Source organism: Serinus canaria, chromosome 5 (genome assembly GCF_022539315.1).
Source record: "Serinus canaria isolate serCan28SL12 chromosome 5, serCan2020, whole genome shotgun sequence".
Lineage (NCBI taxonomy): Eukaryota > Metazoa > Chordata > Aves > Passeriformes > Fringillidae > Serinus > Serinus canaria.
In genome coordinates this window covers 53,913,994-53,926,660 of record NC_066319.1, presented here as the reverse complement: position 1 = coordinate 53,926,660, position 12,667 = coordinate 53,913,994, and the positions used below count along the sequence as shown (strand labels likewise).

General features: G+C 48.1%; 1 protein-coding gene across 50 annotated transcripts in view; it reads left to right on the top strand.

The window, feature by feature from the left end:
- The window catches only part of AHNAK2 (AHNAK nucleoprotein 2), a 45,932-nt gene extending 34,597 nt beyond the window's left edge, over nt 1-11,335 (top strand). For 6 of the 50 annotated variants that reach the window (XM_050975536.1, XM_050975535.1, XM_050975559.1 and 3 more), the window contains 2 exons: nt 296-516; nt 2,508-11,335. In XM_050975536.1, coding sequence (XP_050831493.1) covers nt 296-516; nt 2,508-10,328 — 8,042 coding nt within the window. In that variant the 3' untranslated portion in view covers nt 10,329-11,335. Of the gene's footprint in view, nt 1-295; nt 709-732; nt 835-876; nt 948-1,385; nt 1,645-1,787; nt 1,944-1,964; nt 2,382-2,507 lie in introns of all 50 variants that reach the window. The other 44 variants (XM_050975538.1, XM_050975562.1, XM_050975543.1 and 41 more) reach the window with 37 other exon arrangements.
- The last annotated feature ends 1,332 nt before the right edge of the window (nt 11,336-12,667 follow it).

Here is a 12,667-nt window from a genome sequence, read left to right as displayed (position 1 = left end):
GAAGTCACCCTGCAGGGCCCCGAGGCCGAAGGCAGCTTGGAGTTGGCCGCAGGCAAAGCGGATGTCGGCGGTATGAAAATACACATGCCCAAAGTCACGGTGCCCAGTGTGGTCTTCTCCAAGCCCACCCTCAAGTCTCCCAATCTGGAGGCAGACATCAGCCTCCCGCAGGCAGAGCTCAAGGCCACCGACAGCGACATCACTGTTACGGCCCCAGACGTCAAGCTGCCTTCTGTCGAAGGCTCCCTGGAGCTCCAGGCGCCTGACGTAGACCTCAAAGCGCTGTCTGCCGAAGGCAAGCTGGAGCTGGAAGGCACGGGCCTGAAAGGCAAGCTCAAGATGCCCAAGTTCGACAAGCCCAAATTCAAAGTGTCCTCGCCCAAGGGTGAGGTGCCCACAGCTGAGGCTGAAGTTGAGCTCCCCTCCGCCACCGTGATGGTTGCAGGGGAAAGCACCAGTGTGAAGCTGGAGAAGCCCTCCCTCAAGATGCCCAAAGCTGACATCAAAGCTCCCAAGGTGGACATCAGCATGCCCTCCGTCGACGTCACTCTTCCACAGGCTAGCGTCGACCTGCAGGCGCCTGAGGCCACCATGAGCCTTGAAGGGGAGGCCAAAGTCCCAGAGAAGGAGGCCGCCAAGACCAAGGACGGCAAATTCAAGATGCCCAAGTTCGGCATGCCTTCCTTTGGCTGGTCCAGCAGCAGAGAGGCCAAGGGCACCGTAGACGCAGAGGTGGACGTCAGCCTCACCGAACCCCAAGTGACGGTGCCATCCGGAGCCACCGAAGTGGAGGTGACCCTGCCCGCTGCCGAAATCCAAACGCCCAGTGTGGAGGTGACCGTCGAGACAGCCACGGTAGCAGCGGAGGGAGAGAAGGCCGATTCAAGATGCCCGACGTCAAGATGCCCAGCGTCAAGCTGCCCAAAATGAAAGCTCCCCAGGCGCAGGTCAGCCTGCCCAAGACCGAGGTCTCGCTGCCCAAAGCCCCGGAGGGCGAAGTCACCCTGCAGGGCTTCGAGGCCGAAGGCAGCCTGGAGGTGGCCGCAGGCAAAGCAGAAGGTGGCGGTATGAAAATACACATGCCCAAAGTCACGGTGCCCAGCGTGGTCTTCTCCAAGCCCACCCTCAAGTCTCCCAATCTGGAGGCAGACATCAGCCTCCCGCAGGCAGAGCTCAAGGCCCCTGACACCGACATCACTGTCACGGCCCCAGACGTCAAGCTGCCCTCTGTCGAAGGCTCCCTGGAGCTCCAGGCGCCTGACGTAGACCTCAAATCGCCGTCTACCGAAGGCAAGCTGGAGCTGGAAGGCACAGGCCTGAAAGGCAAGCTCAAGATGCCCAAGTTCGACAAGCCCAAATTCAAAGTGTCCTCGCCCAAGGGTGAGGTGCCCACAGCTGAGGCTGAAGTTGAGCTCCCCTCCGCCACCGGGATGGTTGCAGGGAAAAGCACCAGTGTGAAGCTGGAGAAGCCCTCCCTCAAGATGCCCAAAGCTGACATCAAAGCTCCCAAGGTGGACGTCAGTCTGCCCTCCGTCGACGTCACTCTTCCACAAGCTAGCGTCGACCTGCAGGCGCCTGAGGCCACCATGAGCCTTGAAGGGGAGGCCAAATTCCCAGAGAAGGAGGCCACCAAGACCAAGGACGGCAAGTTCAAGATGCCCAAGTTCGGCATGCCTTCCTTTGGCTGGTCCAGCAGCAGAGAGGCCAAAGGCACTGTGGCCGCAGAAGTGGACGTCAGCCTACCTGAGCCTCAAGTGAGGGTGCCTTCTGGAGCCACTGAAGTGGAGGTGACCCTGCCCGCGGCCGAAATCCAAGCGCCCGGTGTGGAGGTGACCGTCGAGACGGCCACGGTTGCACCGGAGAATGAGAAAGGAGGATTCATGATGCCAGACGTCAAGATGCCCAGCGTCAAGCTGCCCAAAATGAAAGCTCCCCAGGCGCAGGTTAGTCTGCCCAAGGCCGAGGTCTCGCTGCCCAAAGCCCTGGAGGGCGAAGTCGCCCTGCAGGGCCCCGAGGTTGAAGGCAGCCTGGAGGTGGCCGCAGGCAAAGTGGATGTCGGCGGTATGAAAATACACATGCCCAAAGTCAAGGTGCCCAGCGTGGTCTTCTCCAAGCCCACCCTCAAGTCTCCCAAACTGGTGGCAGACATCAGCCTCCCGCAGGCAGAGCTGAAGGCCCCTGACACCGACATCACTGTCACGGCCCCAGATGCCAAGCTGCCCTCTGTCGAAGGCTCCCTGGAGCTCCAGGCGCCTGACGTAGACCTCAAATCGCCGTCTACCGAAGGCAAGCTGGAGCTGGAAGGCACGGGCCTGAAAGGCAAGCTCAAGATGCCCAAGTTCGACAAGCCCAAATTCAAAGTGTCCTCGCCCAAGGGTGAGGTGCCCACAGCTGAGGCTGAAGTTGAGCTCCCGTACGCCACCATGACGGCTGCAGGGGAAAGCACCAGTGTGAAGCTGGAGAAGCCCTCCCTCAAGATGCCCAAAGCTGACATCAAAGCTCCCAAGGTGGACATCAGTCTGCCCTCCGTCGACGTCACTCTTCCACAGGCTAGCATCGACCTGCAGGCGCCTGAGGCCACGGTGAGCCTTGAAGGAGAGGCCAAAGTCCCAGAGAAGGAGGCCGCCAAGACCAAGGACGGCAAGTTCAAGATGCCCAAGTTCGGCATGCCTTCCTTTGGCTGGTCCAGCAGCAGAGAGGCCAAGGGCACCGTGGCCGCAGAAGTGGACGTCAGCCTCCCCGAGCCTCAAGTGACAGTGCCTTCTGGAGCCACTGAAGTGGAGGTGACCCTTCCCACGGCCGAAATCCAAGCGCCCGGTGTGGAGGTGACCATCGAGACGGCCACGGGTGCAGCAGATGGAGAGAAAGGCAGATTCAAGATGCCCGACGTCAAGATGCCCAGCATCAAGCTGCCCAAAATGAAAGCTCCCCAGGCGCAGGTCAGCCTGCCCAAGGCCGAGGTCTCGCTGCCCAAAGCCCCGGAGGGTGAAGTTACCCTGCAGGGCCCCAAGGCTGAAGGCAGCCTGGAGGTGGCCGCAGGCAAAGCAGAAGGTGGCGGTATGAAAATACACATGCCCAAAGTCACGGTGCCCAGCGTGGTCTTCTCCAAGCCCACCCTCAAGTCTCCCAATCTGGAGGCAGACATCAGCCTCCCGCAGGCAGAGCTCAAGGCCACCGACAGCGACATCACTGTTACGGCCCCAGAAGTCAAGCTGCCCTCTGTCGAAGGCTCCCTGGAGCTCCAGGCGCCTGACGTAGACCTGAAAGCGCCGTCTGCCGAAGGCAAGCTGGAGCTGGAAGGCACGGGCCTGAAAGGCAAGCTGAAGATGCCCAAGTTCGACAAGCCCAAATTCAAAGTGTCCTCGCCCAAGGGTGAGGTGCCCACAGCTGAGGTCAGCCTGCCCAGCGCTGAGGTTGAGCTCCCCTGCGCCACCGTGACGGCTACAGTGGAGGGCACCGGTGTGAAGGTAGAGAAGTCGTCCCTCAACATACCCAAAGCTGACATCAAAGCTCCCAAGGTGGACATCAGTCTGCCCTCTGTCGACGTCACTCTTCCACAGGCTAGCGTCGACCTGCAGGCGCCTGAGGCCACCATGAGCCTTGAAGGGGAGGCCAAAGTCCCAGAGAAGGAGGCCGCCAAGGCCAAGGACGGCAAGTTCAAGATGCCCAAGTTCGGCATGCCTTCTTTTGGCTGGTCCAGCAGCAGAGAGGCCAAGGGCACCGCGGCCGCAGAGGTGGACATCAGCCTCCACGAACCCCAAGTGACGGTGCCATCGAGAGCCACTGAAGTGGAGGTGACCCTTCCCACGGCCGAAATCCAAGCGCCCGGTGTGGAGGTGACCATCGAGACAGCCACGGTAGCAGCGGAGAGTGAGAAAGGCAGATTCAAGATGCCAGACGTCAAGATGCCCAGCGTCAAGCTGCCCAAAATGAAAGCTCCCCAGGCGCAGGTCAGCCTGCCCAAGGCCGAGGTCTCGCTGCCCAAAGCCTCAGAGGGCGAAGTCGCCCGGCAGGGCCCCGAGGCTGAAGGCAGCCTGGAGGTGGCCGCAGGCAAAGCAGAAGGTGGCGGTATGAAAATACACATGCCCAAAGTCAAGGTGCCCAGCGTGGTCTTCTCCAAGCCCACCGTCAAGTCTCCCAAACTGGAGGCAGACATCAGCCTCCCGCAGGCAGAGCTCAAGGCCTCAGACAGCGACATCACTGTTACGGCCCCAGACGTCAAGCTGCCCTCTGTCGAAGGCTCCCTGGAGCTCCAGGCGCCTGATGTAGACCTCAAAGCGCCGTCTGCCGAAGGCAAGCTGGAGCTGGAAGGCACGGGCCTGAAAGGCAAGCTCAAGATGCCCAAGTTCGACAAGCCCAAATTCAAAGTGTCCTCGCCCAAGGGTGAGGTGCCCACAGCTGAGGCTGAAGTTGAGCTCCCCTCCGCCACCGTGATGGTTGCAGGGGAAAGCACCAGTGTGAAGCTGGAGAAGCCCTCCCTCAAGATGCCCAAAGCTGACATCAAAGCTCCAGAGGTGGACATCAGCATGCCCTCCGTCGACGTCACTCTTCCACAGGCTAGCGTCGACCTGCAGGCGCCTGAGGCCACGATGAGCCTTGAAGGAGAGGCCAAAGTCCCAGAGAATGAGGCCGCCAAGACCAAGGATGGCAAGTTCAAGATGCCCAAGTTCGGCATGCCTTCCTTTGGCTGGTCCAGCAGCAGAGAGGCCAAGGGCACCGCGGCCGCAGAAGTGGACGTCAGCCTCCCCGAGCCCCAAGTGACGGTGCCCTCAGGATCTGCCATTACTGATGTGACATTTTCTGACTCTGAGATCCAAGCGCCCAGCTTTGATGCTCCGCTTGATTCTTCCTGTGGTAAAGGGGAGGACATTGGCAAATCTAAAACTTCTGTATTTAGAATGCCTAAAATTTCTCTTTCTAAGACTTTCAAACCTCATGCTCAAAGCCAATCTGGATGTGATGTTTCTGTTTCAGAAACTCTTTGTTATTCTTTAACAGAGGATGCTTCTTCTGTACCTTCTGAGAGTGTTGAACCTAAGCGTTTTTCTGATGTTAAGGGGGAGAGTGTGTCTAAAAGTACCAAATTCAGAGTTCCTAGCATTGGTTTTTCTAAATCTGAAGTGACTTCATCTAAAATTGATCTGGAGTCCTCATTACAAAAGGGGGATGTTACTCTTACTAAATACCAAATTAATCTAACAGAATCAGAATCAAAATTAGCTTCTCTTGGTGATGAAAATCTTTCAGATTTTGAAGTTTTAGGTGAAGATGGTTCTGAGGAGCAAGGAGGTTTTAAGCTAGAGGGCAAAACCACATCTGCTGAAATATCTTTGGTTGACACAGAGGTCACAGTTAAAATTCCTAAATTCCGAAAACCAAAATTCAGAATTCGATCTAAGGGAAAGGCATCTGAAGGTGACATTGGTTCCAACGTGCAATCTGACATTTCCAAGGGAAGGATATCATCTGATATGACTGGTCCTGATATTGAAAAAACAGCTCAAATTTCTGATCCCCATCTTGGTGTAAAGTTGCATAAACCTTCACTTGAAGTTGTTCTGGATGCACCAACAGTGGACCCAAATCTCTCACCCATGGAGGCTACCTTGCCCAACTTAGAAGCAGAAATCCGTGGCCCAGATTTAGAGTGCAAGGCAGAACAGGAAGTAGCTACAGGAGAAAAGGGTACTGAGGAGAAAGAAAACAAATTTAAATCATCAAAATTCAAGCTGCCTTCATTTAGGTGGTCACCAAAGAAAGAAGCTATTGCTCCTTCTCCTGTTGAGGAACATCTGGAAGGACCCACTTTGTCTACCTTATCTGGAGACATGGGATCTGAATTAACTTTACCTACTCCTGAGAATCAATACACTCATGAAGAATTTGATACAACAGAAAAAGATGGTGAAAAGGCCAAAACCAAGAAGTCCCAATTTACCATGCCAAAGATCTCATTCCCTAAAATTAAGGGTCAGAAAGTACAGGTCTCTCTGCCTGTACTGGAAACTGATGTTTCTGGACCCAAAGAAGAAAAAGAAGCTGTTTCTGTTCAGAAATCTGAGAAAGGAAGTAGTGGAGAAGTTGCAGGACTGGGCATAAAAGTGCCTAAAGTTACAGTCCCACCTTCAGAATTTTCCAAACCAGAAGCCCAAGCTCCCAAAGTAGAGATGCATATTAGCATGCCTACAGGTGAGGTCAAAGTTCCTACCTGTGAAGGAGATGATCTGACTCTGAAATCGGCTGCTGCTAATGCCAGCCTCTCCACCTCAGATATTAAGATGACACCTGAAGGTTTGCTTGAGGTGAAGAGTCCTGACATAAGTGTTGAAAGAAAATCAAGTGAAATTGCTGTGGGTGATGTAGAGATAAAAGCTGAAGGTTCTGAAGCGAAAACAAAAATGTCTAAATTCCAAATGCCAAAGGTAGGAATTACACTTTCTAAAGGGAAAAGGTTGGAAAAGGATGTTGGCCAATCCAAATCAGAAGTCAAGGTTCCCCAACTAAAAGCAACAGTAGAAATATCTGACATTGCTGTTGAAGCACCAGACTTGAAGGCAGAATGTGGCACAGAAAAAAGGATTTACAGCCCTGAAGCCAAAATTACCAAAACTGACAGTAAGACATCAGAGGCTGATGTTCACCTCCCATCAGCTGACATCCCTTTTCCAAAACCAGACAGTGATATTCAGGATTCAGATGCAGCAGTAACGATCAAGGGGGAAATAAAGCAAGATGGAGAAGGAGAAGAGAAGGAAGGACATTTCAAAATGCCCAAATTCAAACTTCCGTCCTTCAGTTGGTCACCAAAGAAGGAAGCAAGTGTTAAATCTGATTCTGGAGCAAATTTGGAAGACCAAAAGCTTGCTGTCGTGTCAAGCAGAATAGACACAGAAGTGAAAGAAACTGCAGCTGATGATCAAGGTAGTGGGGCAGACCTTGATCTGGAAATATCCTCAGGAAAAGTTGAACAAAAAAGTCCAATTAAAAAACCTCAATTTGTCATGCCTAAAATTTCACTCTCCAAGATAAAGGTTCCAAAATCTCAAAAAGTTGAAGTTGATGCTACTCTTCCTAAAACAGAAATAGAGGGTGATGATTCTATTAAGATACCTGATATAGAAAAAAGTCATCCTGAAGGGACTGAAGAAGGGGCACAAATCAGCATAAAACTGGCTGACACTAGAGTCCACACTCTGGAGTTTTCCAGAGTAGAAACTGAAGCCTCTAAAACTGAAATAACAGTCAGCTCAGCAAAGATTGATGCTTCTTTGACTCCCTCAGAGAGGAGCTTTCAACAGGTTGACTTAAAAATAAGTTCTGCCAATGAATGTAACATTCAAAAAACAGGTACTAAGCTCCCCAAAGGAGAAGCTTCAGTTGATTTGAAGAGCCCTGATATACTAACAGAAAGCTCATCAGTTGTGGATGGAAGAAAAGTGAAATTGGAAGGTCCTGAAGGGAAGATTAAAATGCCCACGTTCCAGAAGACAAAGTTTGGAATCTCCCGAATAAAAGGGAAAGTCCCAGAGACAGAGATCAGCTCTCCAAAAATAGAGGCTGAGCTACCCCAACTAAGAACAACAAATGAAATTGCTGGCATTGCTGTGGGAGTTCCAGCATCAGAACTTATATCTGATATGTCAGATCCTGGAGGAGTTGATGGTAAGATAAAAACACCCCAAGCTCTGACAGGTGGCATTGAAGATGCAAAGGTAGACATAAGCACCCAGTCAGTGTCCAAACCAAAGACAGAGAGTGTTAGTGAGAGTCTTGAGGAGAAGGAAATCAAACTAAAAGAACATGAAATAAAAGCTGAAGAAGTTCAGACTGAAGAACATCAGGGATGGTTTAAAATGCCAAAATTCAGAATACCTGCATTTGGCAGGTCATCCTTAAAGGAACAAAAAAGTGATGCCGATATTGAAAGAAGTATGGAAAAAGCTCAGGCAACTATTCCTTCTGCTAAAGCACAAACTGAAACAAGTGTTCCTGAAAATACCTTCTCATTACCACATGCAGTTGCTGAAATTACTATTGGAAAAGAAGGGATTCAAAAATTAGAAGATTCTGTGAAGATGTCTAATGTTAGCTTGCCAGAAATTGAAGGACATATTTCATTATCTGCAGAAAGAACAGATAGTGGAGTGAGTCTTCCAAAAACTGAAACTTATGCAGAGGTAGTTAAGCGCAGTGCTGAAGGACATACTTCAGAAATCACAGTGTCTACAGCAGAATTGTCTAAATCATACCCAAGTGCTTCAGAAACTGACAAAGCCAGGAGTTCAACAAATAGGTTTCCTACGTGTACTCTGACGTCTCCAGAGCATAAAGGCAAATCACAGGATATAAATGTCCAAAAAGTAGAAAGTTCTATGAAATTAGAGACATCAGGGGTAGGATGCAAGCCATCATCAGCTGAAATTACTCTGGATGCAACACAGAAGAAAATAGATGTTAATCTTCCAAAGGAAGAGCTAGATATTCCAAACAAAGAGGCAGCAATCAAAAAAGGAAAGATAAAGGGCGAGGTGAAAATTACAGGAAAAGACAGTGAAGAAAGTCAATTAAAAAGGACTGTGTGTGAATGGTCTACAACAAAAGGATCAGAAGATGGTACTTACGTTACTGCTAAACTGGAAGATCTAAAGGTAGAAGTTCCGACATTGAAGACGGATGTTAAAATTACTGGAGTAGATCCTGAAATGAAATTTTGCGTGAAAAGTGTTGAAAAGGATGTGTCTGCAGGAGTGGAAGTGCAAGTAGAAGACAGAGCAGAAACAAGTAAAATTAAAGCATACAAGTTTAAGATTCCAAGGTTTGGAATGTTGCATTCTGAAATCAAGGGGTTTGAAGATGATACCAGTTTGCCAAAGTCAGAAGCTGATTCAGCACCTCAAAGTGAAAGAGACACTGCAGAAATGCAGTTACAAAAACCAGAAGGATTGATTGGCCTGAAAAGTCCAGGTCTAGATCATAAAGAAGCATCTGCCAGAATAACAGGGGAAACAGTGGACCAAACACAAGGTGTCCCAGAAGTAAGTGTAAAAATTCCCAAACTAAAAATACCAAGATTCACTTTCAGAACTCTCCCAATTGAAGCTGATGTTTTACTGTCAAAAGTAGTAACAGATCCAAAGGGATCTAGTACTGACATTGAAATAGTGCGACTGCAAGCAAGCTCTGCTATCTCTGAAGAAACACAGGGAGCTGTAGAGGGGGGTATTCAAAAAGCAAAAAGCAAAATTTTGACACTGACTGAACCTGACATTAAAACAGCACAAATGACAGCTACCATAGAGTCCTCCCTTTCAAGTGCAGGACAAGACATTCATTGGTCTTACATAGAGGGCCAAGAAGTAAGTGAAAAAGTAGAACCTGAACATGTTGCTATTGAGCGGTGTGAAATTTATACTACTGAAATACTGAAAGAATCAGAGATTCTGTCATCAGAGGTCAAAACTGCTGCTTTGGGATTCTCATTGCTCAAGGCCAAGTTGCCTGAATCACACAGTGATTTAGATGTGCTGGTCCAGCAGCCATCTCCAACAGGAGATGCATCAGTGAGAAGACCTACAGGTGCTGGTGAAAGCTTTGGAGCAGCAGCACAGAGAACTGGCAGTGCTGAGCTTAAACTGTCTGACAAACCACACCATGGGTCTGAAGAATCTAGAGGAAAAGTAAGTTTGTCAAAGTTAAAAACATCTGCTGCTGAAGTAAAGGGTTCCAGTAAACTTGAAGAGGGTTTTCCTGGTAAATCACCAGAGGGAATAACTGCAGCTCCTCTCTCTGAAGATGAAGATGTAGTTGAAGCAGTGGAAGGTGAAGAAAAAGACATAACCAATGAGAAAGAAAAGACTGATAATAAAAGATCTCCTGGAAGATTTAAATTTTGGCTTCCAAGTATTGGCTTTTCATCTCCTGGGGATGAAACAAGCACAGATGCAAAAGCAGAAATAAAAAAGTCAGTTCCAGAAGATGTGAAACCTGCTGACACATCAGATGATTCCTCTAAGCAGGCTGAAAAAGCTGGATGGTTTAGATTTCCCAAGCTTGGTTTCACATCTCCTTCCAAAAAGGCTAAGTCTGTTGACAAAGAAGAGGTGGGTCATAAAGAGGGGAGACTCTCAGATGAAGATAGCCCAACAGATAAGCCAGATGTGTTTTTTGATGCACAAGAAAGCTTATCACCTAAAGAAACAGGAGAAGGTGAAAAAGCTGAAACTGACGGGGCCTCATCTATTGTGACATCTTCAGCAAGAACTGAGCTAATCTTGTTGGAGGAAGAAAAAGATATTAAATCTAATATTGTTGGAGATACAGCCAAATGAAGGTTGTATTTTCTCAATCCTGAATGAAAACAAAATCATCCACAGAAGAGAATGTTTTCCTAATTTTCTACTAACTGAAAATTAAAACCCAAGGTTGGTATTCATGAAAACACTTGAATAAATTTTCAAGTACATGGATGTACTAGATTGTACACTAATAAAAATAATAAGGGCAACAATTATGACAGGTGCAGATGAGCCCATAGGCTGAGCAAAGTCTGAGTAGATACCAGAACCACGAAAGTAAATCATTGAAAGGCTGAATGATACCAAAAGACTTGTTAAAGAGGCTTCTCAAAACACACCAGTTATATTTGGATTACAGATTATTTCCAGAATGGGCTCTAAACTAGTATTATGCGAACTATACTTACCTGTTTAGATTTTGGAACTTTCTGATCTACTTTTGCTTTGTTGTTAAAACATTTTTTTCTTTATTTCAGCTAAGGTAGTATGTATATTCCACAAACATTTTAAAATATAAAATAAAAATTAAATATTAGTGTAGAGAGATTAATGCTTTGCCTCTTCCACTCTTTTCATTTTTTTATTATTTTGTAGAGAGACCAATGCTTTGCTTCTTCCTCTCTTTTCATTTGTTTTATTATTGTGGCAGGTCATATTTAGCCTTACAATAATTTAAAAAAAAGAACAGCAAAACCAAACAGAATAATTTCAAGACCAAAAACCACATAACTAAATCATGTTTGTAAGATACCAGAATAAAACATGCTTACAAAGAATATTATTCAAATGTGGATAAATAAATTTTAATGTATATACTTATGGGATAGTTAAATGCTTAGAATGATCTGCCACACTGGTGGAATTGCTTCAGAGATTTTCTGAGAAAGGAGGTGTATATAATTATTTGCTCCTTTGTTTATATTAATGCTTCTCTCAAGTGCACAATGAAAACCAGGGGGCATATGTGACAGCCTTCACATGTACCATTAAAACACTGTCTGTATTCTTAATTCACAATAAACTCACTATATGAATAATAACTTGAGTAGCGTGAGTTACTGACATTTCTGATTTGGAAAATCCCAGCTTAAATTTGCAAAAGTTTGCGTGTACTTCATGTACTTAATGGCAGCACAGTTCCTTAATGTAGGGGCAATGGAGACTTTTCACTCAAAGTTGAATCATAGAATGTGTTGAGTCAGAAGGAACTGTCAGAATCCTTGAATCCCTCTCCTGGCCCTGCACAGGACACCCCAGGACTCTCACCATGTGCGTGAGAGCACTGTCCAAAGGTTTCTTGAACTCTGTCAGGCTTGGGGCTGTGACCACTGCCCGGGGGAGCCTGTCCCAGTGATCAAACACCCTTTGGGTGAAAAACCTTTTCCTAACATCCATCCTAAATCCCTCATGACTCAGCTCCAGCCATTTCCTCAGGTCCTGTCACTGGCCATGAGAGTGAAGAGATCAGCACCTGTCCCTCTGCTTCCCCTCATGAGGATTTGAAGGCCACACTGAGCTCTCCCCTCAGTCTCCTCCAGGCTGGACAGACCAAGTGACTTCAGCCACTCCTCATACAGCTTCCCCTCCAGACCCTTCATCATCCCTGTGGCCTCCTTTGGATGCTCCCTAATGTCCTTTTTTTTTTACTTTGGCACCCAAAACTGCTCACAGGACTCCAGGCAAGGCTGCCCCAGCACAGAGCAGAGCAGGACAATCCCCTCAAATACAAAAACATTTTACTGGGAGGCTTTATTCACTAGCTCCCCAAGCAATCTGAAGTCAGCTCTCCTCCTGTCCAGAGTTGAAGTTTTGCTGTCCCTTTTCCTACGTCAACAGAGATTTTAAACTCAATTTCTTTTGTGACCTCTTTGGCCAAAACGGCTGCAATCACCACTTCACTCACGAGATCCTCTCTCCAGAATGACAAGTGCAGACATGCTTCATTCTACTATAATAGTTTTCTCTTCCCATATTTCTCCATGTTCTTCTTAGTACAGGAAAGCAGACGCAGCAAAACACTTAGGAAAGGGGTTGTAAGTGAGGTGCACTTGGCTGCCTAACCATCTGTATATTAAGATATTCTTCATTTCTTCTCTTCTTATCACAAAATCATAGAATGTTAAGGGGACAGAAGGAACCTTAAAGATCATCCATCTAACCCCCTGCCATGGGCAGAGACACCTTCCACTGGCCCAGCTTGCTCAGAGCCCCTTCCAGCCTGGCCTTGAACACTCCCAGGGATGGGGCAGCCACAGCTGCTCTGGGCAGCCTGTGCCAGGGCATCACCACCCTCACAGAAAAGATTTTTTCCTTATATCTGATCTAACCCTGTTTCACTTTAAAGACATTTAGAATAGAACAGAACAGAATAG